General features: G+C 35.5%; 3 protein-coding genes across 12 annotated transcripts; 2 read left to right on the forward strand and 1 right to left on the reverse strand.

Moving 5' to 3' along the window:
* The first annotated feature begins 1,448 nt into the window (after window positions 1–1,448).
* On the forward strand, window positions 1,449–8,108 carry LOC103319019 (YTH domain-containing protein ECT4). Of its 5 annotated transcripts, none has more exons than XM_008220505.3 (10): window positions 1,449–1,607; window positions 2,501–2,554; window positions 3,107–3,168; window positions 3,813–3,969; window positions 4,727–4,794; window positions 4,915–5,280; window positions 5,535–6,050; window positions 6,212–6,424; window positions 6,912–7,085; window positions 7,651–8,108. In XM_008220505.3, the coding sequence occupies exons 2-10, from the start codon at window positions 2,527–2,529 to the stop codon at window positions 7,768–7,770; spliced, it is 1,704 nt and encodes a 567-aa protein (XP_008218727.1). In that variant the 5' UTR covers window positions 1,449–1,607; window positions 2,501–2,526; the 3' UTR covers window positions 7,771–8,108. The 5 variants fall into 5 exon arrangements, with proteins under 5 accessions (XP_008218727.1, XP_008218728.1, XP_008218729.1 ...); XM_008220506.2 differs by having other exon boundaries at window positions 4,730–4,794; XM_008220507.3 differs by having other exon boundaries at window positions 3,813–3,891.
* Window positions 8,109–8,369: 261 nt separating this feature from the next.
* LOC103319020 (Pseudouridine synthase family protein) lies at window positions 8,370–14,264 on the forward strand. 5 transcript variants are annotated; one of them, XM_089045970.1, is made up of 10 exons: window positions 8,370–8,932; window positions 9,341–9,397; window positions 9,590–9,667; window positions 11,628–11,681; window positions 11,837–11,919; window positions 12,297–12,396; window positions 12,485–12,547; window positions 12,823–13,074; window positions 13,579–13,639; window positions 13,752–14,264. In XM_089045970.1, the coding sequence occupies exons 1-10, from the start codon at window positions 8,684–8,686 to the stop codon at window positions 13,847–13,849; spliced, it is 1,095 nt and encodes a 364-aa protein (XP_088902096.1). In that variant the 5' UTR covers window positions 8,370–8,683; the 3' UTR covers window positions 13,850–14,264. The 5 variants fall into 5 exon arrangements, with proteins under 5 accessions (XP_088902096.1, XP_008218733.2, XP_088902099.1 ...); XM_008220511.3 differs by having other exon boundaries at window positions 12,823–13,068; XM_089045972.1 differs by lacking the exon at window positions 9,341–9,397 and having other exon boundaries at window positions 8,383–8,932.
* A 1,637-nt stretch (window positions 14,265–15,901) lies between these two features.
* LOC103319021 (uncharacterized) lies at window positions 15,902–24,601 on the reverse strand. Of its 2 annotated transcripts, none has more exons than XM_089045968.1 (9): window positions 24,417–24,601; window positions 22,543–23,198; window positions 22,333–22,410; window positions 20,345–20,588; window positions 19,583–19,679; window positions 18,227–18,365; window positions 17,395–17,781; window positions 16,564–16,785; window positions 15,902–16,273 (listed from the first exon to the last, which is right to left on the reverse strand). In XM_089045968.1, exons 2-8 carry the CDS (start codon window positions 23,158–23,160, stop codon window positions 16,591–16,593), a joined length of 1,758 nt encoding a protein of 585 aa, XP_088902094.1. In that variant the 5' UTR covers window positions 23,161–23,198; window positions 24,417–24,601; the 3' UTR covers window positions 15,902–16,273; window positions 16,564–16,590. The 2 variants fall into 2 exon arrangements, with proteins under 2 accessions (XP_088902094.1, XP_016647892.2); XM_016792406.2 differs by having other exon boundaries at window positions 16,564–16,791; window positions 24,417–24,593.
* Between the last annotated feature and the right edge of the window lie 239 nt (window positions 24,602–24,840).

Here is a 24,840-nt window from a genome sequence, read left to right on the forward strand (position 1 = left end):
AGTAGAGGAGGCAGCAATAGTGAAGTCTTTTTATAAATAAATAAAATTTAGTATGATTACTAAGTTTACTGAAGTATGAACTATAACTTTTTTTTGAATGTTAAATTGCAAAAACACTTATTACGTTGTATCTTAAATGTATTCATATCGGTAAATTGGCTCATTCAGACAAGATTCTGGGTTCGAGTCCTAATATGTGTAATGTGTGTGAATGTAACCATATAAGATTATGCATATATACATATACAATTGGGAATTGAGTATAATGCAGTTCATTGATAAAATTAAAGGGAAACTAATGAGAAAATGGCACATGTAAAAAGTTCCGCATAAAATTGTCGGATGTTTGTAATAAAAGTGCGCGGTGAGTAGTGAGTGCTTACTGTTGTGAAGATGGTAATTGGTTTGGTGAATTTTTACATTTTTGTTATGAAGAAATTGTCTCCAGGATTTGACCAAAAAAATATTGTCTCCAGGATAAATTTGGGAATTTTTGTTGACCCTCAGACCCTTTGTTAATATTAACTAAATACCACCCATTCCCAATTTTGTAAAAGATGACATCAAATTTTTGGGTTCAAAAGGCTTTTAAGCTTTGGGTTAGGTTTTGTTGAATATCTTGCTAAAAATGGAATCTTGAAACTTGACCCGAAGGATATTGCTGTTACAAATTTTCAAAACAAAATCCCTCCAAACAACAAACGACTAACTATCCATAGACAAGCAAAAGCTTAAAGAGTTAGCTTATAGCAAAATCCATGGCCCCATTTCTCTAAACCACACCTGATGTTCCCATCTTCACTCATTTCCCGCTTTGTTTTAAGCATACAATGATCAAGCACAAAACAGCAAACTAATGAGACATTGAATATTCATCCCCAAACTGAAATTCCAAATAATCACAAGAGAATATGAAAAACATAGGCCCAATCCAATATGCAAGCCCTTAAGTTAGCAAACAGAGTTAAAGCAAAACCAATTTTAGTGAAACCCTAAACCTATACCCATTTGAAAACCCACTAAACCAATTTCAGAGAAACCCCCAAACCCTTTTCAAACAACCCCGTCAACCAATTCAAACAAACCCATAAACCCTAAGTCGAGCACCCGCTTCTAATTTTCTATTTATAGTTGACATTTTTAGTTAAAATTATTAAAGGTGGCACTGAGGGTCATTTCCCAATTTTTGTTGACAACAAATTTAAGGTAAAAGATGACATCAAATTTTTGCAAAAGGCAAGCCTTGCTAAAAATCCGAAGTAACAAATTTTCAAATCCCTCCAAACAACAAACGGGAAATTAATGAGAAGGCCCAATTCCCGAAACGTCGGCACCCGCTTCTTTGACCTCGCTAATCCGACGGTCCAAAAGCGTTCTTCAAAAAACTAGGAACTAATCGTGACCGTCAGATCTTTCCTTTATTTCTTAAGGGCTTACAACACACAGTGCGTCAGTGCCGGTTCCCCTCCCACTTCTTCTTCTACACAAACACAGTCCTTTCACTCAATTCACTCTCTGTGGGAAAACCGCCGCGCTTTTCTCAATCGCAAAAGCGGTTCTTCCTTCATCACAGATCGGCTTGTGCTGTTTCGATCCGCGTTTCTTAGGTTCGTTTCTTCTCTCACTTCGTTTCTTTTAGTTCCTTTTAAGGTTTTTTGGTTCTTCAAAACGCTTGCCGTTCTAAATCATATAAGCGTCTGTTTCTCAATGAAATTCGAAACTAGCTTCAGTTTTCGTTTCAACAGATGAAGGAAGCCTCTAAATTCCACTGCATATCTGTTTTTTTTTTAACGAAAATTTATTGTCATAAATAATTTTCGTTTCTTTTTTGGGTGCTTTTCTGGATAAATGATATATCTTTATTTAGTGTGTTTTTTCTTTTCTTTTTGGCTTTTCTGCTTGTAGTATCGTCGAAACCAAACAAATTTTCTTGGGAAAGAAGGAAAGAAAAATTAAAAATTTGAAAATTTCTTTTCTTATTTGTATTGATTTTAGCAAATCTTGGAAAACAAGAATTCCGAATTTCTCTGAAAAATATCTTCCCTTTGAGATATTTCGTTTAAAAATCTAATTATTTTGTCCTCGTAATTTTCCGCTGAGATTTATTTCGGTAAAACTTCCAATTTTGTTTTAAAGAAAAAAATAAAATAAATTAAGACGACCCACATGTCGTTATCTGAAGGAAAAGGGGAATCTAATGTTTTCCAAGGCAGAATCGAATATTTCTTGGTTTTGCTACTGTGCGCCTCTTGCATAAGTTGCCCCTCTTATTTTTTAAATTTCTTTTGAAATATATTATTTTTCGGTCAAATTTTAAATAAAGAAAACTTAAGGGTTAAGTTCATTGTGAATTTATAATTACAATAATTATATTTTTTTAATTGGAAAGTTTAATCAGTTAGGGCAACACAGCTGGGCTTCTATAAGCACTAGGAGGGGAGAATAGTGCTTTCCCTTGTTACTAACCCTTGTTTTTTTTTCCCCTGTTGTTCGGTTCAAGGTTTGAATTGTGTTTAAGGATTGGTAATGGCTGGCGAAAAGAAAATTGAGAAAGGTATTTTATTTGTTCTTTTAGTTAATTATTCACCAAGTCGTTAGTGCAGTTTGTTTGAACTTTTGGCAGAGAGTCATGTTTGCATAGTTCCTAGGTTGACAGAATTTCCCGGGTTTCTTTTAATTTATTCAATGAAGTGTTTTGCTGCAAATAATTTTCAAAGCTGTAGATATGAGCTTTAACGAAAAAAAGTTCATGGGTTGTTTGTATTGCAGCAGAACTCTCTTTTGTTACTGCAGTTGTATTTAATTGGTACTGCTGAAAAAAGAAACCGTTGTTTTTCTCCCTCAGTTGCAAAGCTGCAATTTTTGTTTATCGTCTTGCAATCTTCTGGTGTAGTGATGCAGAATGTTTCTTTCGTATGATTTCTGTACTAAAATATCAGGTGTTGGATTTTCCAGAGTTATGCAATGTGATGATTGGTTTGAAATTTTGTTCAGTATGATGGACCAATTGATTTCAATTTCTGCATACTTGATTGAAATATTCCTTTGGATGCAATTAGTTTTCTGTTTTTATAGTTGTGTTGTTTTCTTGACTGTCTGTTTTCAGGAGAGCCTATATCCACTGTACTGACGGCAGATTCTGTTACTGGATTGAGTCAGCAAGAAGTGGTATGTCAAAATTCCTTTTCTTAGTGTTTTAACCTTCACCTTTTCTCTCTCTCTCTCTCTCTGATCATGTGTGTCCCCGCCCTCTTATCCCGTTATTTCTATCTGTGTTTACTGTTTCGTAAATTTATTTGATGTTTTTGTCGATTAGTACCAACTTTGCTAAGACTGCAGTCATTGATGTGCATGAAAGCGTGTTTCACATGCTTAAAGTAAGAAATTTTCAGACTGTAAGTTGGGATGTTTATACTTATGGTGCTGAAAGAAGGGTAGAGCTTTAGAGGGAAGAGTTTAATTTTGGTTGTTGTAAGTATAGTTGTTGGCTTAAATGATTATAAGCTGCCACCTGGGATTCTTAATCTTTTGTACCTGAAGACCTGAATGAACCCAAACAGATTGAGTTTTTTATTATTTGGATTTTCTTGCATACTTTATGGTCTGGGTCTGAATACAACTGACCTGACTTGGGTTTGTGTATCGATTTTTCTTTTGGATTGTTCTATCTTATTCAAAAAGATAGTTTTTTTTCCTTATATATATTTGTTTTTATTTTTGTCGGTGAGAGCTCAAGTTTAAGTTAATGTGTGGACTTTCGCTCAACTATAATTTTTTTCTTTGCCGTTGTTCTTCTTGTATTTCTCTTGCAGGTATCTGGAAAAGACGGAATACCATCTGATCCAATCCCCTCTATGTCTTCTTTATTGGATTCCAACTCTAGCATCAAAGGTGAGACTGATCAAGATTCAGTTGGAGAGCATGGTGTTTACTATCAACCTACTAGCTGTTACAATTATTATTACCCAGGTTAGATGTGAAAATGATTTTTTGTATTTAATCTGATTTTTATAATGATATATAGTTCTAGTTGGCCTCGAGATTTTGTATATTTCCTTTGAAAAAAGAAATATTTAGTGTCTAATTGAACCTCAAGTCAATAAATGAAAAGAGCATTGTAGTTATGGCATACAAACGAAATAATATTTTTCTTGCTATACTAAAATATGTTCCTTTAATGGAACGCTATACTACCTTACTAAAAATTGTGGTGTTTTGTTATCCCTCTATATCTACTCTTGGCAGAAGAGTAAACTTTGTCTTAGACAGGGTGGTAAAAATCAGTAGGTCAATTGGGAGTACTTTTTTGAATATCGTATTTGGACAGTTTGGGATGCTCAGTTAGATTTCCCCCACCCTTGGGGTGAATTGGCTGTTACTAGTCTGGACTAGAGTAACAAGGCTATCAGTTTGAGATTGAAGTATACAGTAGAAACATGAAACCCTTTATGAATGGTGTATGTAATACAATTTTTGTTTGTTGAAACTCTCAAGTCGTATATATCATTAGAAACATGAAATCCTTTATTAGAAGTGTATGCAGTAAAAAACATGAAAACCTTTTTTGGAAGTGTATGCAATAAAAAACTTGAAAGCATTTAAGAAGAGTGCATCTAGTAAAATTTTGTTTGTTAAATTTGTACTTTTAGTTAAACTACCTATGAATTCTTCATTGTATATTCATTTTCGTCAGAAAAAAAAAAAAATGAAACTCTTGTATATTTAGCAGGTTATAATGGATCGTTTACACAGATGGATGATCATGGGTATTTACACGCTAATAATCAGCATACGGTATGTTCTTCCTTTTTCTATATGTCAATCAGGTTTTGGAAGATCAAAGTTTATCATGAATCTGTCCTTACTGGTTGAACATAAAATGATTTTACTCTTATCACCTTTATTCTGATCCAGGGTGTGCAGTCAGACAATGGTTCAATGGTCTATTATCTTCCGGGCTATAACCCATATGCCCCGGGAACTCTTATGGGAATTGACGGCCAAGGTGTTGGTCAACAGCAGTATTTTCCTTCCTCAGGATATATGCAACCTCCTGTTTCCTATGGTTCAGAAGCTGCGCCTTGTTATTCGTGGGATTCAACATTTGTTGGAGACGTCTCTACTGCAGCGAATTCTGGTTTTGGAAATGTAAAGGTCGGTCCAGGTTCTGCTGCTTTGTCTAAGTCGGGTGGCTTTATTTCGACTAAAACCAATGGCAATCTTCCAAGCAGATTTTCCAAGTCCCTCCCTCATACACAACCCTTCAAATCATTAAACAAGGTTTGCAGTTTGCATAATTTTCTGTGCAACTTTGATTCGGTAACATTATGGTTTTGATAATTTTTCACGTTAGCACTCAACTTATAGCTTCACTTTATTTGTTACTGTAGTGGGTGGCTTTGCTGCTTAAGTGTTAGAGAAGATTCCTGCATTTGCTTTAGACCATTAATAGGATGTTATGTGTTGTATTGTATTTGCTTGACATGAATAGCCTTCGAAATGTTGATATAGAACTTTTGAATTTTATTCTACAGGTACCGCATTTGGGCAATGATTTCTCAGCGGGTCTTTTGAAGGGGTACAACCCAGCTGGAAGGTTCTCATCATTTGCTAACCAGAAGTATGGTCTTTTTCCTCCAAATGGTCACATGAACTACAAATCTAATGCGAGAATTTCGAATGGAAATGATAGATTTAAGTCCAGGGAAAACTATAACAGGAATGAAGATTTTGAATCCTCAACTGAGCTGACACGTGGTCCAAGGTCCCGAAACAAGAGTGCTCCTTTAGATTCAGCAATTGAGAAGGAAGAACTATCATTTACAGTCCATAGAGATCAATATAATCTACCAGATTTTCAGACTGATTATGAAAAAGCGAAGTTTTATGTCATCAAGTCTTACAGTGAGGATGACGTCCATAAGTCCATTAAATATGATGTTTGGGCCAGCACTCCAAACGGCAATAAAAAACTAGATGCGTCATTTCGTGATGCTGAATCAAAATCTAGGGAGACAGGCACACGGTGTCCCATCTTCCTCTTCTTCTCGGTGAGTTTGATATATGCAATAATTGATATGAATTGACATTGTAGGATGTGGGATCCATGTCACACATTTTCACATTAATATCTCTTGATTTTTTGGGTTATTGAGATTTTTGTTATGTGGCATGCTCGGTAATACAATTGAACTCTTATTCTCATTCTCAGGTAAATGGAAGTGGACAGTTTATTGGCCTAGCTGAGATGGCTGGCCAGGTGGATTTTAATAAAGATATGGATTTCTGGCAAGTTGACAAGTGGAGTGGTTTCTTCCCAGTAAAATGGCATGTAATAAAGGACATACCTAACACTCAATTGCGGCATATTATCCTCGAAAATAATGATAACAGACCTGTAACTTTTACCCGGGACACTCAAGAGGTACTACTTTGTTTTTTGTTTTCCATTGGTTACATTTTATTTTAAATAACTTTGTTTTATATACTAATGAAAGTTTGCTAGGTCTTGCTTTGGTTAGATTTGTTATTTTCTTTTTAGTTTGTGCATTGAAACACTGAAACATAATTTGCATTGATGACAAGTCTGTTAAATTATTAAGCATATTTGGTCCTAAAGTTGAGGTTGTGCTATATGTATGATGCGTAAATTAGGTTTCATTCAGGTCTTGCTTAGGATTTGTTTTTTAGTGTTTCTTTTTATTTTTTGCATTGAAACATAGTTTGCATTGATTACAAGTCTGTTAAATTATGCATTTTGGTCCTTAAGTCAAGGTTGTGCTATATGCATGATGTGGAAATTATGTTTCTTTTTTTTTGTTTTCTCTGTTGGATGTTCAGATTGTTCTCTGCTCCATTGTTTTTATTGTGTTTATTATTTAGACTGTTCTTTTGTGTTTTATAATTTTCAGATTGGACTGAAGCAAGGTTTGGAAATGCTGAACATATTTAAAAGCCACACAGCTAAAACATCATTGTTAGATGATTTTAATTTCTATGAGGATCGAGAAAAGTCTCTGAAAGCCAAGAGGAGCAGTAAGCCTGCAACTTTGAAGATGGAAACTTATGACAATAATGATATTAGTGTAAGTTCTGTTTTTCCTGGTTTAATATTGGGTGCTACATCTACATCCTTTATTTGATTCTCTTATTAGCAAGCAATGCACTAAACCCGGGACACTGTAAACACTGCTTATGCTTATGTGTCCCATGATTATTATTTGGTTGATTTGTATTTTATTGGCATATATTAGGCTGTTCCAATTATATTGTAGATTAAGGTTTAAGTTGCCATTCATAAAAAAATAAATAAATAAAATGATATAGAAAAAAGGTAGATTAGGGTTGAAGGGTATTTTGCTGATGTTTTTAAGGGGCAGGCTTGTTCGGTTGGTTGCGGTTAGCGATGAAATCTTCATCCACAAAAAATAGTGAACAATAGATAGAACAAGAGCGCGTTTTCACTTTTGAGATATTTTTCCTCTAAAGTTGAATGATGTTGGAGATTCCACTCAGACAAAAAATAGTGGAAATGAAATGTTCTATTGTTCACTTCTTTGGTTAATGCTTAAATGTTCCTACTTTTCTTTATCATCTAAATAGCTGTTAAAGTAGAGTTTGAATTTCTCACTTCATTGCCACATTTTGCAGAAACATATAAATGCAGGAGGGAGAAACGTTGATGATGAATCAGCTGGAATAAGGATGGCTTCCGATCGAGCATCTCTCATTTCACTCACCAAAAATCTTTCCCTCAATGGTTGCCCATGATGGATGAGGAATGGGATACATTCCTTGTCTGCACTTTAGGCATTTTGTGAGTTAGTCAAAGCACCTTAGGTCTAGAGATTTTGTTTCTTGGTTCTCTTTTTTGTTTTTGTTTTTCAGTCTATGTTATATTTTTCTTTCCTGGTTTTCTATCTAGCTGGTGTGCGTGTTTAGTTTTTATTTTTATTTTTTAGTTTCTTGGGTCAGTTAGATGGTGAGTAGTAGTGATTCAAGTTGAAATTCTGGTGAACAATTGGAGTTTGGGAAATAATTTGTCTTTTTTCCCCCACTCTTGTAACAGATTGATTATTAATTGAGCAGTCTGCGTTTTTGTGAGAAAATCATTGCACTAGAGAAGCGAAGAAACATAACTTGTAAATCCGGAAAATTGAAAGAAAGAAACTTTATGAATCATAATTAATGGATGTCTATAAATCACAACCATTTGAGTTTAATCACAATCACATAGTGAACTTACTTAGTATCAGTGCACTTCCACTTGACAACCTATAAACGGCTTCTCACCGTGACCTTTGAGTATCAGAACTTACGTTACTGGTACCAGAGAAAGAAGTCAAGTACGACGCCATTAAACATAGTCTTAAAAAAATGTAACAGGTATTGGACTCGCTCCAATTGTGTGATTCGAGCACCGAACAAATTTTGGATTGGTTTAGTATTATCGTCTCCAGTCCAACGCAAGACATGCAAATTGCAATTGAAGAAAAAAGGTGAACTAGTAGAGAGGCATTTTCTTGTTTACTGTCAATCCTGGTTCTGGTTTGATATAGTCCTGCATCCAAACAGTAGCTAAAGCCCTCAAACCCTGTTTTCCTAACGTTCGAAACCTCACACTCGCAAAACCCTAGCAGACTCCAATTTACTGTTCGGGGCCTGAGAAATTGCTCGAAAATCAATGACAGAAAATTTGAAGCACTCACTAGATACTATTAGTAGCTCCCATTCTCCGCATAGGCCTTTAAAGATTTCCAAAACCACCGACGATCTCAGCGACGACGAACAACAACAACAACAACCAGAATCAGAATCGATGAGCCAACGCCCTGGAATTCAACGGTATCTACTCGCAATAGAGTACATTGGGACTCGCTTCTCGGGGTCTCAGCAACAGTCCAATTGCCGTACAGTAGTTGGCGTTCTTGAGGTGATTCATTCATTTTCGTTTTAGCCTTTGATCAAAGTTTGACTTTTGTTATCTTCGTTTGCAAAAGGAAAATCAATAGACGGAAGTTCATGAAATAATACTGTGCTCTGATTTCTGTTTGGTTGGTGAGAAAATGGAGGAAGTTAAAACACATAGGTGGTTAATATTTATGATACTTTGTTTTCTCCGTCTGGGTGCTGATAGAAAATGCGAAAAAAATAAATTAGAGAACTACATTTATGAATATTATGTTTTTGGTTACTTGTGGAAATTTCGTTGCTTTTGAGTTCTGTTGTCCTTTCATTTCCTTCCTCGTCTCTGCAACTAATGGGATCCTTGAGCTGCGGTTTATGCTTTATTCAAAATGCTATTTTTATTCCAAATCAAGTGGTTCTTTTATTTGTGTAGGAGGCTTTTCAAAATTTTATTGGCCAGCCGGTTTCAATATTCTGTTCAAGTCGAACTGTAAGTCTATTTTGTATTTACTGGTGACTTTCTTGTATTTGGGGTTTATTACCACTGTTTTCTTCTCCTTCTAATCTTATTAAACAATATAGGATTACTAGTATTAAGTGCCACTTTGTCGCGGTTGTTTTCTAGCATGCATTACATTTGGTGGGAAATGAGGTGGATGCATTCTGTTTTTTGTTGTTGCAGGATGCAGGAGTCCATGCCTTATCAAACGTTTGTCATGTAGATGTTGAGCGCATAAGCAAAAGGAAGCCTGGTGAAGTGGTATGTCATTTTTAAAGCTAGTATATTATATCATCTATGCACTGCAAATAATGGATAGGACAAATGAAGTTTTAACTCAATTTTGGTTTTTATTTTTCTCAGATTTATGGGGTTAGTGAGGAAATAGTAAAACTCCTCTTCTTAACAAATAAAGGAAAATAAAAATTGAGTTAACCAATTTGAGAAGTCCCATTTCTTTCTTATTTTTACCTTCAAGATTCATATTGTGGTTTTGATTTGAAGGTCTGTGATATAATCACTTAGTGGTGAAGCTGTCTCATTCCATTGAGGTCACAGTTAAATTTGATGTTGTCTGATCAATCTGTTACAGAAGCAGCATACTTTTGAATTGCACGTAAATTTCAAAGACTTTTTAGTTGAAGAAAATGTGTACATGATAGTTTTTGTCTTTTAATATCCCTATTTTGGTATTCGGCTTGGGGTAGAATATAGCCTCTGATATCCTGGAGAAGGGGAGGATCATTTTGTTTCATCTGGTAAAATTCAGAGGAATCAGTTCACCACTTCATGTTACACCGCCAGGTGACCATAGAATTGTGGGATTCTTTCCTTGCCTCTTTTGGTGTGGTGGGTCATTCCTAGATCAACAAGACACTTCTCATGGTCATACAGGGTTTACAAAGTTAGTAGGGAGTTTAGATATTGTTGGCTCACGGCTCCCTTGTGTAAAGGAAAGGAAAGGAGAGGAACAATAGTTGTGTTTTTTGAGAATGTGCAGGTCCCAATGGGGTAGTTTAGATGCATTTTGCATATCGCGTCTTTTGGGCCAAAGGGCAACCTTTCTTTCGAGCATTTTTGTCTTGTAGTTTAGAAGAGCCATTGACTTTAATTCTATGAACTAGAGAGTGAGAGTTGATTGAGGATGTGTTGCAATGCGGAGTTCTACGGGCATATAGACTTTTGGTACCTGTTAAACAGGGTTATGTAGTTCCTCATGCAACTGATTCTACGTTTGACCAACATCACTCCTATTTATTTTGGTTTGATTTGAGTCCTTCAGTTGGTTCACTACAACCTTCTACAAGATAAATTATTTCACGACTGAATATGTAGCTAGTTACTGTGGTTATCATTTAAAGTTTGAGTCTCGAAATTCAAGATGATTGGCAGTCAGATAATTAGTTAATCTCCTGTTAAAATAAAAAATAAAAAAAATCCTCCATCAAATCCTAACTTGATTTGATCACAAGTACCAGATCATCTTCATGATCACAATCTGTTGCCTTTGTCCAATTTGCCAGAAGGGTTAGTCCAATTGACCGTACCGATATCGATCCTGCATTATCATGCAGTCACATGGTGATAACATCAAATATTTATAATTGGCACACAAAATTTCATGAGTACCACATGTGTGAGGTGTCACTTTATAAATTAATCCATCTTTATTCTCTTTCCTATGTGGGACTTTTACTCAGATTTCTTGCAGGCTTTCTTCATCCTCTGAAAAATCAAAACAACAAAAACCTTGATTATATTATAAGTCAACAACACTTTACATAATTGACATTAGTATAGTCAGATTTCCAAGTTATTGGCAACTTAACATAAGGTTTTGAAGCATTTCTTCTCTAGTTTCTCTTGGCTCTGTTGCTATGATATAAGATTGTTGAAGTGTCCTAGTGTGTGTCCCTCCCCTTATGCCATTGCCTGAATCACTTTACCAACGGCTTTGTATTTTGATATGATAGTTTGTATGAATTTACATGCATCCACATGGAAATCTCAAAGCATTTTGAAAACTTTTTGTTGTATTTGTTCTTAAGTTGATTTTAGTTTAGTTTTGCTAAACATTCTTTTCTATTTCAGGTCACTTTTTAAAAATTTAAATTTTCTTTGTAGTTTGTGTCTGCCGGATAAGGTAGAAGAATTATGAAGATGTTGTATTTGAACACTTCTGGTTGCTGTAAAAGTTACGTTTATTTCTGTTGAAGTGCAGTTAGAACCCCATGAACCTGCAGTAGTCAAAAGAGCTGTGAATCATTTCTTACAGGTGTGGTTTGTTTTGATTTGTTGAAACGCAAAAATATCAGATTGGAAACTCAGTTTGACTTTATATCTGGAATTGTGGATCTGAAACCACAGCCGATTGATACTTGAAGTTTTGCTTTAATGATGAGATTCTGACACTTTGTTTTGTTCCATCAGAAGAATGAAGGTGACGTAATGGTGATTGATGTTCAAAGTGTGCCAGCTAATTTTCATGCTCGATATAAAGCCCAAGAGCGCACGTAGGTACTCATGAATCTAAAATTATGTAAAAATAATGTACAATCTAAGGTCCTGGGACACATGTCTGTGTTATTAATGGTACCCATGCTCATTTTTCTGTACGCATTTGACTTGAGTGTATAACTTTGAAGTTAGTCTGGTAAATGCACATTAGGTTGCAGCTAGGTGCCTTTTCACACAGCATGGTGGTATCCACCAGAGACAATGCTGTAGAATGAATCATTACCTTCCAATGGTTGAGTTACAGTAAGCTATTACTGTTAAAATATTTAACATGACAGTAATAATGATGTAGTTAGGCCTGCTTTATGTACGATCATATTTAATGAACCATATAGGGAAATTGTTTGACTTGCTTCATTCGAATTCTCTTCAGGTACTTCTACCGCTTGCTGTCTGGGGCAGAGCCTTTGTCAACCTTTGAAAAAGACCGGGCATGGCATGTACCAGAAGAGCTGAATCTTCGAGCTTTGCAGGTTCATTAATAGTTTTCAAAATATTATGCTTGCTTCAAATATATCTGGTCATTAGATTATCATGTCCAATGCAATTTCATTTATGCAGGAAGCATGCAAAGTTCTGGTTGGACATCATGATTTTAGTTCCTTTAGGGCAGCAGGTTGTCAGGTTGTCCCTTACCTCCTAATTAGTTAGGATTTAATAATTTTTCTCCCCTTGTTCTTGTTGGTGATGTTATTCTATGAGTTGACATCTTTATATATCTAAACGCATGTTGGCTGCCTTGCTATTGACATTATACCATAGCATACTCAATCTAGCTTGTCTTGCATATTCTTTGGTTTTATTGCCTGTCTGTTGGACGTTCTCTAAATATCCTTTTTTAAAAAAAAAAAGAAAAAGGAAAAGACTATTGTAATGTTTTAAAACTACGTTATTTACAGGCAAAATCACCAATCAGAACATTAGATGAACTTAATGTGTCTGAGGTAGTGTCAACTCCTTGCTTTCCATCAATCATGGAGAGGAAACAAAACAATTTAGAGGAAGATCCTCATGCCGGCATGAACAAATCTGAGACTGACCCACCCCCTAGTTTCAATGGAGGGGCTGATCTAGGATTTGGCTTGAGAAAAAAACACCGTTGCTTTGTGGTAACAGCACGGGCACGCTCTTTTCTATATCACCAGGTCAAGGTTCTGCTTTCTAAACATCACATTTTTATGATTGTTTTAATGGCCTGCAGTATGTTCTCTAGATTTCCGCCCTTAGGGTGACGGTCATGTTTTTTGAGTTTGTTTTGTTTTTGGTTACTTTTGAGTTTATACTTTATAGTTTCTTATAGTGTTGCGGTATACATCTAAGTACAATTTTGTTTACTTTGGCTTAAACATTATCCTTTTCTCATTTCATTTCTGTGTTCTCTAGTTTTTTATGTTGTCAATGCCTACGCAACTTTGAGCATTCATAGTTGGTCTTTGGGGTATTTGTGCCCCATTTGGCACCGTGGTATGAATTCTACAGAAACGTCTAAATTAGCATAGCCAGGGTTTTTTTTTTTCCAACTGATGCGAACTGAACTTCTGAGTTGTAGCTCAAAGTAATTGGAAATTCGTCTTGTAGTCTTATTGTAGTCCGTCGTCCTACCCTCAGTTCAAGTCTTTCTGGACCTTTTACTGAGATTGTTGAGATTTATGCAGGTTAGACTGCTTGTTGGTGTACTGAAAGCTGTTGGAACTGGAGATTTAAAAGTACCAGATGGTGGGGTGCATCAAATTATTATTATTATTTTTAAATTCTTTGTATTTTGATTGTTTTCTTGTAATGAATGAACTAATTGTTTTTGCTTTCCTGATAAAAATGGAATTTTCAGTTGAGAGGATCTTGAATGCAAAGACAGTGACTGCTGCTAGTCCCATGGCGCCTGCTTGTGGTCTTTATCTTGGACGTGTAAAATACGATTTGCCTTGAGAGGAAAACTGTAACTCTGTCAGATTTTTACAATGGACTTCGGCGGAATCTTAAAGAAGACGCGTAATCAGGGCTTGTGTTCAGGGTAAACATTCTATCTTTGAACCAGTTCCACTATTCTTGGGACGGACACTTGCTCCAATTCTTCAATGCCGACAGTAGATATTTGTGATCAAAATTTCAAGGGTTATACCCCGGCGCCAATTCTTCACAGCCTACAGTAGACATTGGTGATTCAAATTTCTCAACTGAGTTCGTAAACACCAGAAGCATTTGTAAGCAGTAGATGTCAATTTAATGGTTGGAAATATGCGAACGATTGCATGTAAACTATGTTTTATGTCCCAAAAGTATGGATTGCCATTGCTAATACTATCTGCTTGGCGCAATAAAGAAACTTGCTGCCTGTTTTGTATTTTGGTTGCATGTAAGCTTTGTGTTAAGATCATCTTGTACACTTTTGTACTCCAAAAACCACAGGTGAAGTAACTTAAATAAGGAAACTTAATAAACTCAACTCAATATATTGTTGCTTTTTGGAGTGCGAGAAACATGAAGTTTCCTCTCAATGGGAATTAAATACTCTTAAATTCAACAATCCCATGGGCGGGTACGGTCTGGATTGGATTGAATCGGATCGGTTTCACCTCAACACCACGACTGAACCAATTGCAATATAATAATTTGATTTGGTTCAATTTGATTCATGTAAACAAACAATTTCATGTAAAATCAAGGTTTTAGAACTTTTCATCTTCCACCAATGATAAAATACAATTTTCAACCATTCCACATTTATCTCATCAAAGCGTTGTGAGCCTTTGATCGTACTAAATCGTTGTGTTCTTCAGGGACATGACCTCAAGGTATAGTCGGGGTTCATGATTAATTCATGAAGGCACCCAAATGGACTCTGGCCTGCTTTTACCTACAACAATGCCAGAAAATCTGCTTCCCATGTACCAATCACCCTTTTGTGAATAAAATAAAGCTTCGATCAACAAGCAAATAAACAAAGCAATACAAATTCAAAAAGGAAAAAGACAAATTATAGTTGCTACTACAGCACTCAACCACTATTAGTGATGTGCAGCGTCGTTAGCTTGCCCTACTTGGCCACAACATTCGCCATCCTTTTGTAACTTCTTGTAGAGAGATGAAGTAAAAAAATTCCTGTCATTTACCTATTGATTCTGTTGTAGCCGAGCTGCTTGTTAAAACCTACAAAATTTGAAATAGTTTGTGGAAGATTACATGTTTTATGTGGGAGGATAAACAATTGGTTGCCACCGCGTCAACAAAAAGAGAGTGAAAATACTAGATTGCCCTCATTTAATTGCGGGAAAGGTCAAAATCAGCTCAATAATAAGAGTGTTGACTCAATCCAAGTCATCTGTTTTAGCCCGCAAAAGTAAAGGGATGTAATCTTGATCCCGACATGCCACTTAGATTTGGGGTAGGACTCAACTTTCAAGTGATCATAAACTAATCCGATTGAGGGGAAATCAACTCCTACAAGGATCCTAAAGTATGGTATGCGATCGTTCGAGGTCTACTACTGCAAGTTCGATATTTGCAAGATTAGTGCTCAAGTGTTGAAAGCAAGTAGTTGTATCAAACTCTAATAAGATTCCAACAAATTTCATCAAAAATCTTATGAAATTCAATGGAGTTCAAGAAAGGCAAATAAAATCCATACTAACTATTTTAAAATCCATTATAATCTCAATGAAGATTTTGACGAAATGCAATGAAAGATTTTGATGCGGACAGAAAGATTTGCATTGACTGATTTGAAAACTGAAGGACACATATGAAGACTTGTAAAAATTCCCAGAACCATTAGTGTAAAGATTCTTCATCACTTGTAACAAAAAAAAACAGCTATTATGAAAACACAACTGAAGCTATGTAACTGATTTTACCAAGTAGCTATTGGTTAAGTGGTATTTGTCTCTGGATTGTTTGGATGTGATAGAAAGTTAGAAGATTCCTGCTCCCTACAGAAAAGAAAAACCACAAACATACAAACAAACAATGTCTACATTCTGATTCTACTTAATTTGCTTTATTAGAACCACTGGATGGAGTGCCAAACGATGTCAAATAAATATACATATACAAAGGAAACAGGGATTTCCAGATGCTCCTTGAAGTAACTTGCTACTACATATCTAAATAAAGTATAAGTTCTATGGGTTGCTTTTTGTCACCCTTTATGGGAAAGAACCATAAACCCTTCCCCTTCTGTTGACAAAGAACTGACCAAAATATACAATGGTAAAATCTCTTTACTCCCCAAACACAACCAGAACAGAAGTAGAGAATCACCGGAAATGGAAGATTGCAATATAGGCAATTTGTCCATAAAGCTGAGTTCCATCTGTTGCTTGATTGAGATTACACATAGGTAACGATTAAACACTGCAATTGTGCACAAGCATGCATGTGTATAAGAATTTGCAAAAACCTATTATGCGTTTCGTAAGGTAGTTTTAGTACAGAAGAAAATCAAAAATCAAACTCCTTTTTCATTTTTTGGCTAGAGATTTGATGAACATATATGGGGGGAAAAGGAGGCATGGAGGAAGAAATGATGTATGAAACAAAAAAACTTTGAATAGTTTCAGTTTTCGGTTTTTAATTCCCTTTTATTTCTAACACAAAAATAAAAACACCAAATGGGTCCTTGCGTAATAAAAAGATTAAGTTACCTCATGAGCAGGCACTTAGGATGGGAACTACTTCATGAGCATGTTAATAGCTGTGTGAATGGAACTGGTATGAGAGCTGCGATGCTGAGCCAGTGAATGGGGACCACTCCAGATAGACTTACTATTGTTAGGGAAGAGAGTCCCACATAGATCCAAAAGCATGGGATTTTCAAATTGCAAGTGTTCATAAGCTTTAACTTTCTTATGCCTCTCTTGCGATTCCTGCGACTAAATTAGGCAATTTAGTAAAGTTTCACATACACATCTGAAACCTCATAAAAATATGAAATGTCAAACGTGCACGTTTTAGAGTAGGAAATTTGTTAAACTGCACAGTTAGATTGTTAAAAGAAATAAACTAAACTGTGAGCTCAATTATTTTAATTGAAAGAAAGTTCTGTTGCATTTTGGTTAGTTTGAAATTCAACGACTAAACTAACCCTTACATCCTATATTTGATTTGCTACTAAAGTACTAAAGCAAAAATTTAAATTTATTTATACAAAAAAAAGAAGATAATTTGAAGTTTCTGAGTTTTATGAATATATACTTGTATGAAAACGTTCTATGATATTCTTATACTATCTACTATTATGTACATATTTTTCTTAGAAATTGAATCATTTTTTATTCTATTTTAATTTTGGGCACGCTAGTTTCTCTTGTATATATGGTAAAATTTAAAAAGTTTGATGAGTTATAAGTTATAACCAAGGCCACCCTACATAAGGACTATGCAAGATGTGACATCTAATTATAGCAAAATACCATTGTTATCCCCCACCCCCAAAAAAACACATGGCTGATGCCAAAGAAAATAAAATGTTATACCTTAGGTTTATCTGCTACAGTTTCTTCCTCATGCTGGATCACCACATTCTCTTCATTTCTATTAGTTTGGTCTCCGGCAGCAACCTTCTCCACTGTTATTGGTTGTGATTGTCTATTAGGCTCCTCTCTTGATTTGTCAAACTTCTCTAGTGCTTCACCATTACCTTCATCTTTCATCTCTGTGTCACTGTCTTCCTCCTCATCCCCCTCATCACCATCATCCTCTTCCTCGTGCTTCTCCCCTGAAGGGCCATACTGCTGTTTGGATACCCCCATTTTCACCTCTTCTCCTTTATCTTCTACCTCAGCATCAGGATTGGGATCCAATGATCCATCCATATCGGAAGAGGAATTCTCACCAGATGGGCTTTCCCCAAGTGAAGCTTCCTTAAGAGAGAACACTTTTATTCATTAAAAGTTTAAAACAAGATTCCTGAGTAACAATAAGAACAGTAACAGCAACAAAAATAACGATAGTAATAATAACTAGGTTAACCAAACATGCAAATTTAACTGTTAAAAGGCCTTTTTCACAAGTAAAAGCCACTGTTTAAGGCAGTCTTTTTCACATAAGACCTGTCAGTTTAACTCTAAAAGAAAATTGCATTCTAAATTTTAAATGTTATACAAAGAGCTCACGGTGAATTAACAAAAGATTTTACTAGTTCATGTGATCTCCTAAAATTTCTCTCATCGTCTTTATGTTTTTATAATTTAGTTAAAAAGTTGCTGAGCAATGCATCTGATTACAGGAATTCAAAGTGAAAACCTACTTTAATAATCATTTTCCAAATGGACCAAACAGAGTCATTGGATAAACCTTCCAATTTACCTCTTGCTTTAACTCATGAGTAAGGTTATTATCACTAGCTCCGTGCTGGCTCTTTGCAATTCGAGCATTCTCCTCACGCTCCCTTCTACGGCGCTTTAGAACACAAATAGCACATAAACAATCGGATTTATGACGCCTTCTGCAAATTGAAGAAACCCCAAAGATAAGAACAAGTTTTCTACTATAACACTAGAAAAGCAAAAGCTATCTAGATTAAATGCTTTCGAGGAGAAACTAATCCTAAAATGAAAAGATGCGTGTTGTGGAACACATACATCTGTCATGTTTCAACAAACATGAGGCATCAGGCACAAAAACTTCCAAAAATTCTAGGCATGAAGAAATGATATACATTTGTCATTTTGAAGTTGTAACATTACATGCAATTTATCAGTGTTTGTGCTGATTGCATGGGGAAGAAGTACAGGATATGATGTTCGCTTCTGAAGGTCAACATTCAAACAAAAAACAACAGAGAAAAAAACTACAATTCTTGTAATATAGAACATTGATGAATACAGTAACTACATACACTACCTAGCCAGATATACATGAGAGAAGAAAAGGCAATTACAACAGTTTCGATCAACTTTCCAGGCACTTTCATCATATGGAACATGTCTCCACTCAGGAATACACCTTATAAATTCTTTTTTTTTTTTTGGGGTGAAAATACACCTTATCAATTCTCAAACATACAAATCCCTCTGCCTTAAAACACAGAGAAATTAATAAAAACGTCATGGTATTTTTGCAGACTAACAATGCAGTCAAAAAATGATACAAATATGTAAGCTCATCAGCACGACACTAACCATTAACTTGAGTGCACGAATGCACAGAGAAATCATTGTTTGTAGATGAAAAGAAAATGAAACAAGGAAGTAAGTTATGAAGTTAATGAGAAAGCACATGTCATCATCATCAGGAAATAAAAAACTTCCCCTTCCACAATACTTGGTTAACCCAACTTAACAAGGGGAAGTCATTTACTAGATGAAGGGTGGGTTTGAAGCCTTACCTAATTCTCGGACAAGAAGAGGCTCATAGCTAATTTGTTATACTATAATATAAAGATACCAGTAAATGAGGTCTGGAAACCTACTAGTATAATGGTGGTTGCCTGCTAGTATAAAAGTCATTCAATATTCACTTGTAATTTGATAGAATAATATGAGCAAAATCCCTTTTCTTCTCCTGATTAACGTTTCTATTTTAGGAATTACAAACATACTGTGCTCTCAAATTCGTAACACGGGAGTCTAAGGAATGAAAAGAAACTAAAAACAATTTCCAAACTATATGGATTAAGAGTTCAAACAGCAAATCGATAGAGACTAATATGCGAAAACATACCCATGACCCTTTCGTGTTTTCTGCTTCGATTGGCTACCTTTAAGATGTACTTTTCCCTGATCAGATGGTTCCATAGTATCTTGAGTGCTTTCAACACCTAGCATGAAAAAGATACAATGCTTAGATTGCTGTTATAAACATGGACACTAGCATCCCCAAAGTCCAAAACAGCAAAGGGAAGAGCATGATAAGCCATAATAAACCACTGAACAAGCTGCATAGGTACTTAAGTTCAGGTGATAATCTGGTATAACCAGCATTTTCGGAAAAGAAACCATCCGAATCAGAGTGCACCACTTAGCATATCTTTGCATAACACAAGCAGAGGAAACAACCAACTATGTATAAACTTCCAGGGTAAATGATTTGCTTTAATTTTTAATAAATTTTTAGAGTTAGCGTAAAACACTTCAACATTAAGCATCCCTTACACTCAACTCAAACAATATATTTTTCAACAAAAGTGGTTCTAAACATCAACCTATAGTTAGTGTCCCATCAAGGGATGCTCACTATTTCCGTCTCCTTCTTCCAATAAGGTAACACAACCATTGCCGTAAGTGCATCTTGTAGTTCTTTCAATTATTGATCGGTCATTGACTCTAGGAAATCTTGTAATAATACATGTGCAGGTAATGGGTAAATTCCCAAAGAAGGCTATAGTATTCATATCAAAACAGGAGATTGGTTGTCAAATTCAGGATAGAAAAGACTATTAAAACGGATGACTAAGGAAAAAAGGCAAAGTTATAAAGCCCTCACCACTAGTTCCTCTTGGTTGTCCACTATACAACCCAGCTGCTGTCCAATATTTTGTAAAATTTTTCTTCACACGCCTCATAAGATCCAAGATGTAGTCACCCTTATTGTTGTACTTATAACAGTTGTCCCAAATGTACTGAACATCTTTGAATACATCCTCAGAACTTAAATACTTAACACCCTGTTCAAGATTGCTGCATATTGTTCCAAAATCCATTGGTGTATCTATCACATCAAAATAATCCTGACTCCAGACAAACCATGTAATGAATCAAAACATTAGACAAACAAAATAGGCATGATGCAACATTTATAGCATAACATACAGATATAAATGCTCAACGAGACGAAGGAAAGCATGCAACAAACATAAAAATTGAAAAGAAGAGGCACCATTCAAGCTCACATCTTTGTTCAATGCGTGTGTGATGTGACAAGAGTCACATGCAATAAACATTAACAATCAATTCCCAAAACTCTTAACAAAAAAAGGCTCCTCATAATGAAGCACTTGGGTGGCAGCATGAACTTTTAGGAGTCCTGTGATCATCTGTATAGTATATTGGATATCACAAACATATAATTGAGTCTCATAAAGTCTAGGAAGCACTGAGCTGAGGGCAGAGACCAATCAATTCAACTGAGTTTTTGGTATACATATGCTTTGTATATTAGGGAGGCATGGTTTTTTTTTTTTTGACAATATCAAATACAAAATCATTTCTTAGTTGGAACTCCAGAAACCAAACCATCATGCCCACTTGTAATCACATTCCAGTAATGACCCAACAAAATGAATTAAGCCTCAGTCATAACACAATAGAAGTTGTCTTCCAGCCAAGACAACAGCATCTAGTGCCACAACCCTCTAAAGAGCCGTTGACATCACAAAAATTATAAACAAAGAAAAGAAAAGAAAAACTTACAAAGCTTACTTCATGGGGAAAAAAGGGTACGAAAAAAGCAAAGAGATTGAAAAGCATAGAGCGTCAAAGCAAATTGGAACCTTTTGAAAAGGAAATTGACATAAGATTTGTTGAAGGCAAAACATCTTTTATCTCTCCATTGGTCCATACTTTGTAAGAAACATGGGGATGCGGTTTCGCTAATGGGTTTTATCTCAATCAGCTTCCCATATTTTCAGCATGGATTTTGGAGGTTTTGCAAAGACCAAGAGGGGTTCAGTTTTATGGAAAAGTGCAGTGCAAGCATTGTCATGGGTCGCGTGGACTGAGAAATAATTGAATTTTGAACAAAATAAAGAAGATTAAGAAATACTTTGAAGGAGAATTATGTATTTGTGATTTTCCAATTGATGTAGTACAGCCCATATGTATTAGATTAAGCACTTAAACAATAGAACAGAGAAGAATATAAGAGATCGTGGAGATGGAAATATAGATCGAAAAGACGAAAGAAAGGGCAGAACAGTAGAACAAGAAGAATATCAGAGATCGAGGAGAAGAAAATATAGATCGAAGGGACAAAAGAAAGGGCAGAAATCAGAGAGTTCTAGCAAACTAAAACCTAGAGATAATAGGATAAAAATCCCTTGCTTAAACAGAAATCCTAACCCAAATAAAACAGGAAACTTAAAACTAGAAATCTGGAAAAGTAGAAATCCTACTAGAATTTGGAAAACTAGAGAATCTAGGAAACTAATAAATTTAGGTCCTACACGTCCTGCATCAATTTGGCTTTGTTATGATCTTCAATCCCAACTGATTATGAAGGAATTTTTAGTTCCCTTTTGGGAATTGGAAGAGTGTTGTTACTGTTTTTACTTTTCCTTAATGTGTCGCATTGTTTTCATTCCTATTGATCTGTTACCCTAGAATGGGCTATTGGTCTCACTTTCTTTACTTTGTATTCTTCCTCTATTCAAAAATAGGAAAAGAAAATTTGTTTTTTTATTTGGAAAGACAATGATAGCATAACATATTTTTTGCACCAAAAAACATGCATGCACGTGCTAAATTTGTACTTACCGGTATTCCCAAAGCTTCTGGATTCACAGGGACATTGAAGGGTTCAGCAGCATCCATTTTCATTACCTTCTTTATTATCTGCGATGTGATAAATGAAGATAAATATAAGTACGGAGGCATTTAAGCACACTTTGAACAGAAACCCATGACACTAGATTAAAGATTTACATGACCCAAAATAATCACAAAGATGCAAAATTCTCAACATACCATCAGTGCAGTATCTAATTCTTCCTTATTATATCGAGAATCTTGATCAGACATCTTTGGTTCTCTGTCGTACGGACTCTCACTCCGTGCAGGTACAGGATCAATACCATGGTTAACACTAGACCCCAACGCTTTCGATGATTTAATCTTTATACTCCCAACTTTCTTTGACACATTCCCAGAAGCACCAATTTTTACTTCAGCCAATGAATTGGCACTATCCTCCATTTTCTCAGAAACCACACCTTGTTTTTCCAAACCAATTTGTTGGCTACTCTTATCTGTATCACTTTGTGTATATGCATCAGAAGAAGTAGGCTGAGATTCCATTGTTCTCGAAGTCCTAAGCTTCACTTTAACTCTACCCATGGATTTCCCGACCGCCCTATCAATCGAACCATCAGGATTAATATTGGCAAGATTGCAATGTTGATCTGTCCCAGTTGAAGAAGGGGTATCAACCTCCATTGCAGACTCGGATCTATTCTCGTAATTACCGTCTTCATCCAAATTTGCATCATCCTCCAAATTTACAATAACCCCCCTTGAAAGTGCCTCATTTTCACCAGCCACAGACCCTTTAGGCTTTCCCTTCTTGTTCTTTCGCTTCCGCTTCATTTCTAACCTAAAATTAAACTCTGAACACCTCACACTGCCTGTAACCACAAAAGTAAGCTGAATTACTTAAATTTGCATTCCAATTCATTCCAAGAAAGAAAATAAAGGTCATGAAATATTTTCATATGAAAAATAAAAAATTAAAAGCAACAAACAAACATAAATTTTAAGCATAAATTTTATGACCCCATATCCCACAATGGAAAAATAGCATATCTCATGATGGTTTAAGAGCACTCTTACTTTACAAGCCAGTTTTTAGGGGCAAGTTCTACAAATGGGCTCTTATCAATTGGTATCAGAGCATTGCCATGCAACTGGGCCAAACTCTGCGAGAGGGGGAACCTGGGTAAAGATGATCAGTATTATCTATGGGCATATTATTGAGTCATTAAAATACTCGTGGATGAGTGAAGCCGCCTCAAAGGTTGAATACAGAAGCGTGGTGGACATTGGCTTGTAAGAGAAGGGTGTCTTTTAAACCATCCCAAGATATGCTATTTTTCCAATGTGGGACATTTCGTCCTAATAAAAAACTAATAAACAACCCGAGTCTCCGTTTCCATACACTGACAAACCGAACCCCCATAAAATACAAATTAAAATACAAATTTATAAATAAACACAATCCTAGACATGTATTTATAAAAAAACCCAAACACTATTTAAACATAGAAACACACCCAAAATCAACAATTGTATATTTTTTGGGTGTGTTTATCAATGGATTTTGAGTGTGTGTAATGATGGGTTTTGGGTGTGTTTATAAAGTGTTTTGGGTGTTGGGTTTTTTTATAATTTCAGCCCCCATTTTGGGTGTTTTAGTGAAACTACAACTGAAGAAAACAAAATGACTAAAGTTCCCAACAATTTGATCAACTAAAAAAAAACAATAAAAATGTAAAAGGTCTGCGATATAAACAAATTCTTAATTTTACTCGAATTTTCCAAGAATTTCAATAATTTAAGAAGAACAAAATTATTCTTTTTTCAGCAATTTTCTAAGCCCTAACAACAAGTAAAAGAAAGAACAAAACTTCATTGAAAAAGCAAACAAACAACAGTAGAAAACCCTAGATTGTTCAACACCAAGGAATTAATTTATACAAAGAAAGTATTAGTGTATATCTTGCTAAGCGAGAACCGAATGGTCCGTCGGAAATCGAATACAATCGCAATCGGTTAGCCATGAATACAGAAAACGAAAAAAAAAAAAAAACTAAACTAAACTTTAGACAAGCAAGAGAGGTACGTACCACTGATTGAAGGTAACGTTTCGGAGAAACATTTGAAAAACTAGTGTAGCGCGAGCCCTTTTGGTGTCTGCGAGAGAGAGAAAGAGAGAGAGAGAGAGAGAGAGCGGTGAGATTATTGCAAATGAGAAGTATAAGTTGCTAGCTGCTGCTGGGCCTTCTAATTGGGCTAGAATTTGGCTGATTATCCCAATAATTTTTTTATTATATATATATACTCGTTAACGCATAACACGCGCGAACTGTGCGCGGCTATACTATATATTTAAAAAATTAAAAAAGGGCCCACTGTATCGCCGCTCGGCTATACAATTTTTTAAACAAAAAATTTAAAAAGGGCCCACCGTATCGCCGAGCGGCTATACTATTTATTAAAAAAATTGAAAGGGGACCCACGTATAGCCGGGCGGCTATACGCATCGAATAT

The sequence above is a fragment of the Prunus mume genome, linkage group LG2 (genome assembly GCF_029339155.1).
Source record: "Prunus mume cultivar Tortuosa linkage group LG2, ASM2933915v1, whole genome shotgun sequence".
NCBI classification, from domain to species: Eukaryota; Viridiplantae; Streptophyta; class Magnoliopsida; order Rosales; family Rosaceae; genus Prunus; species Prunus mume.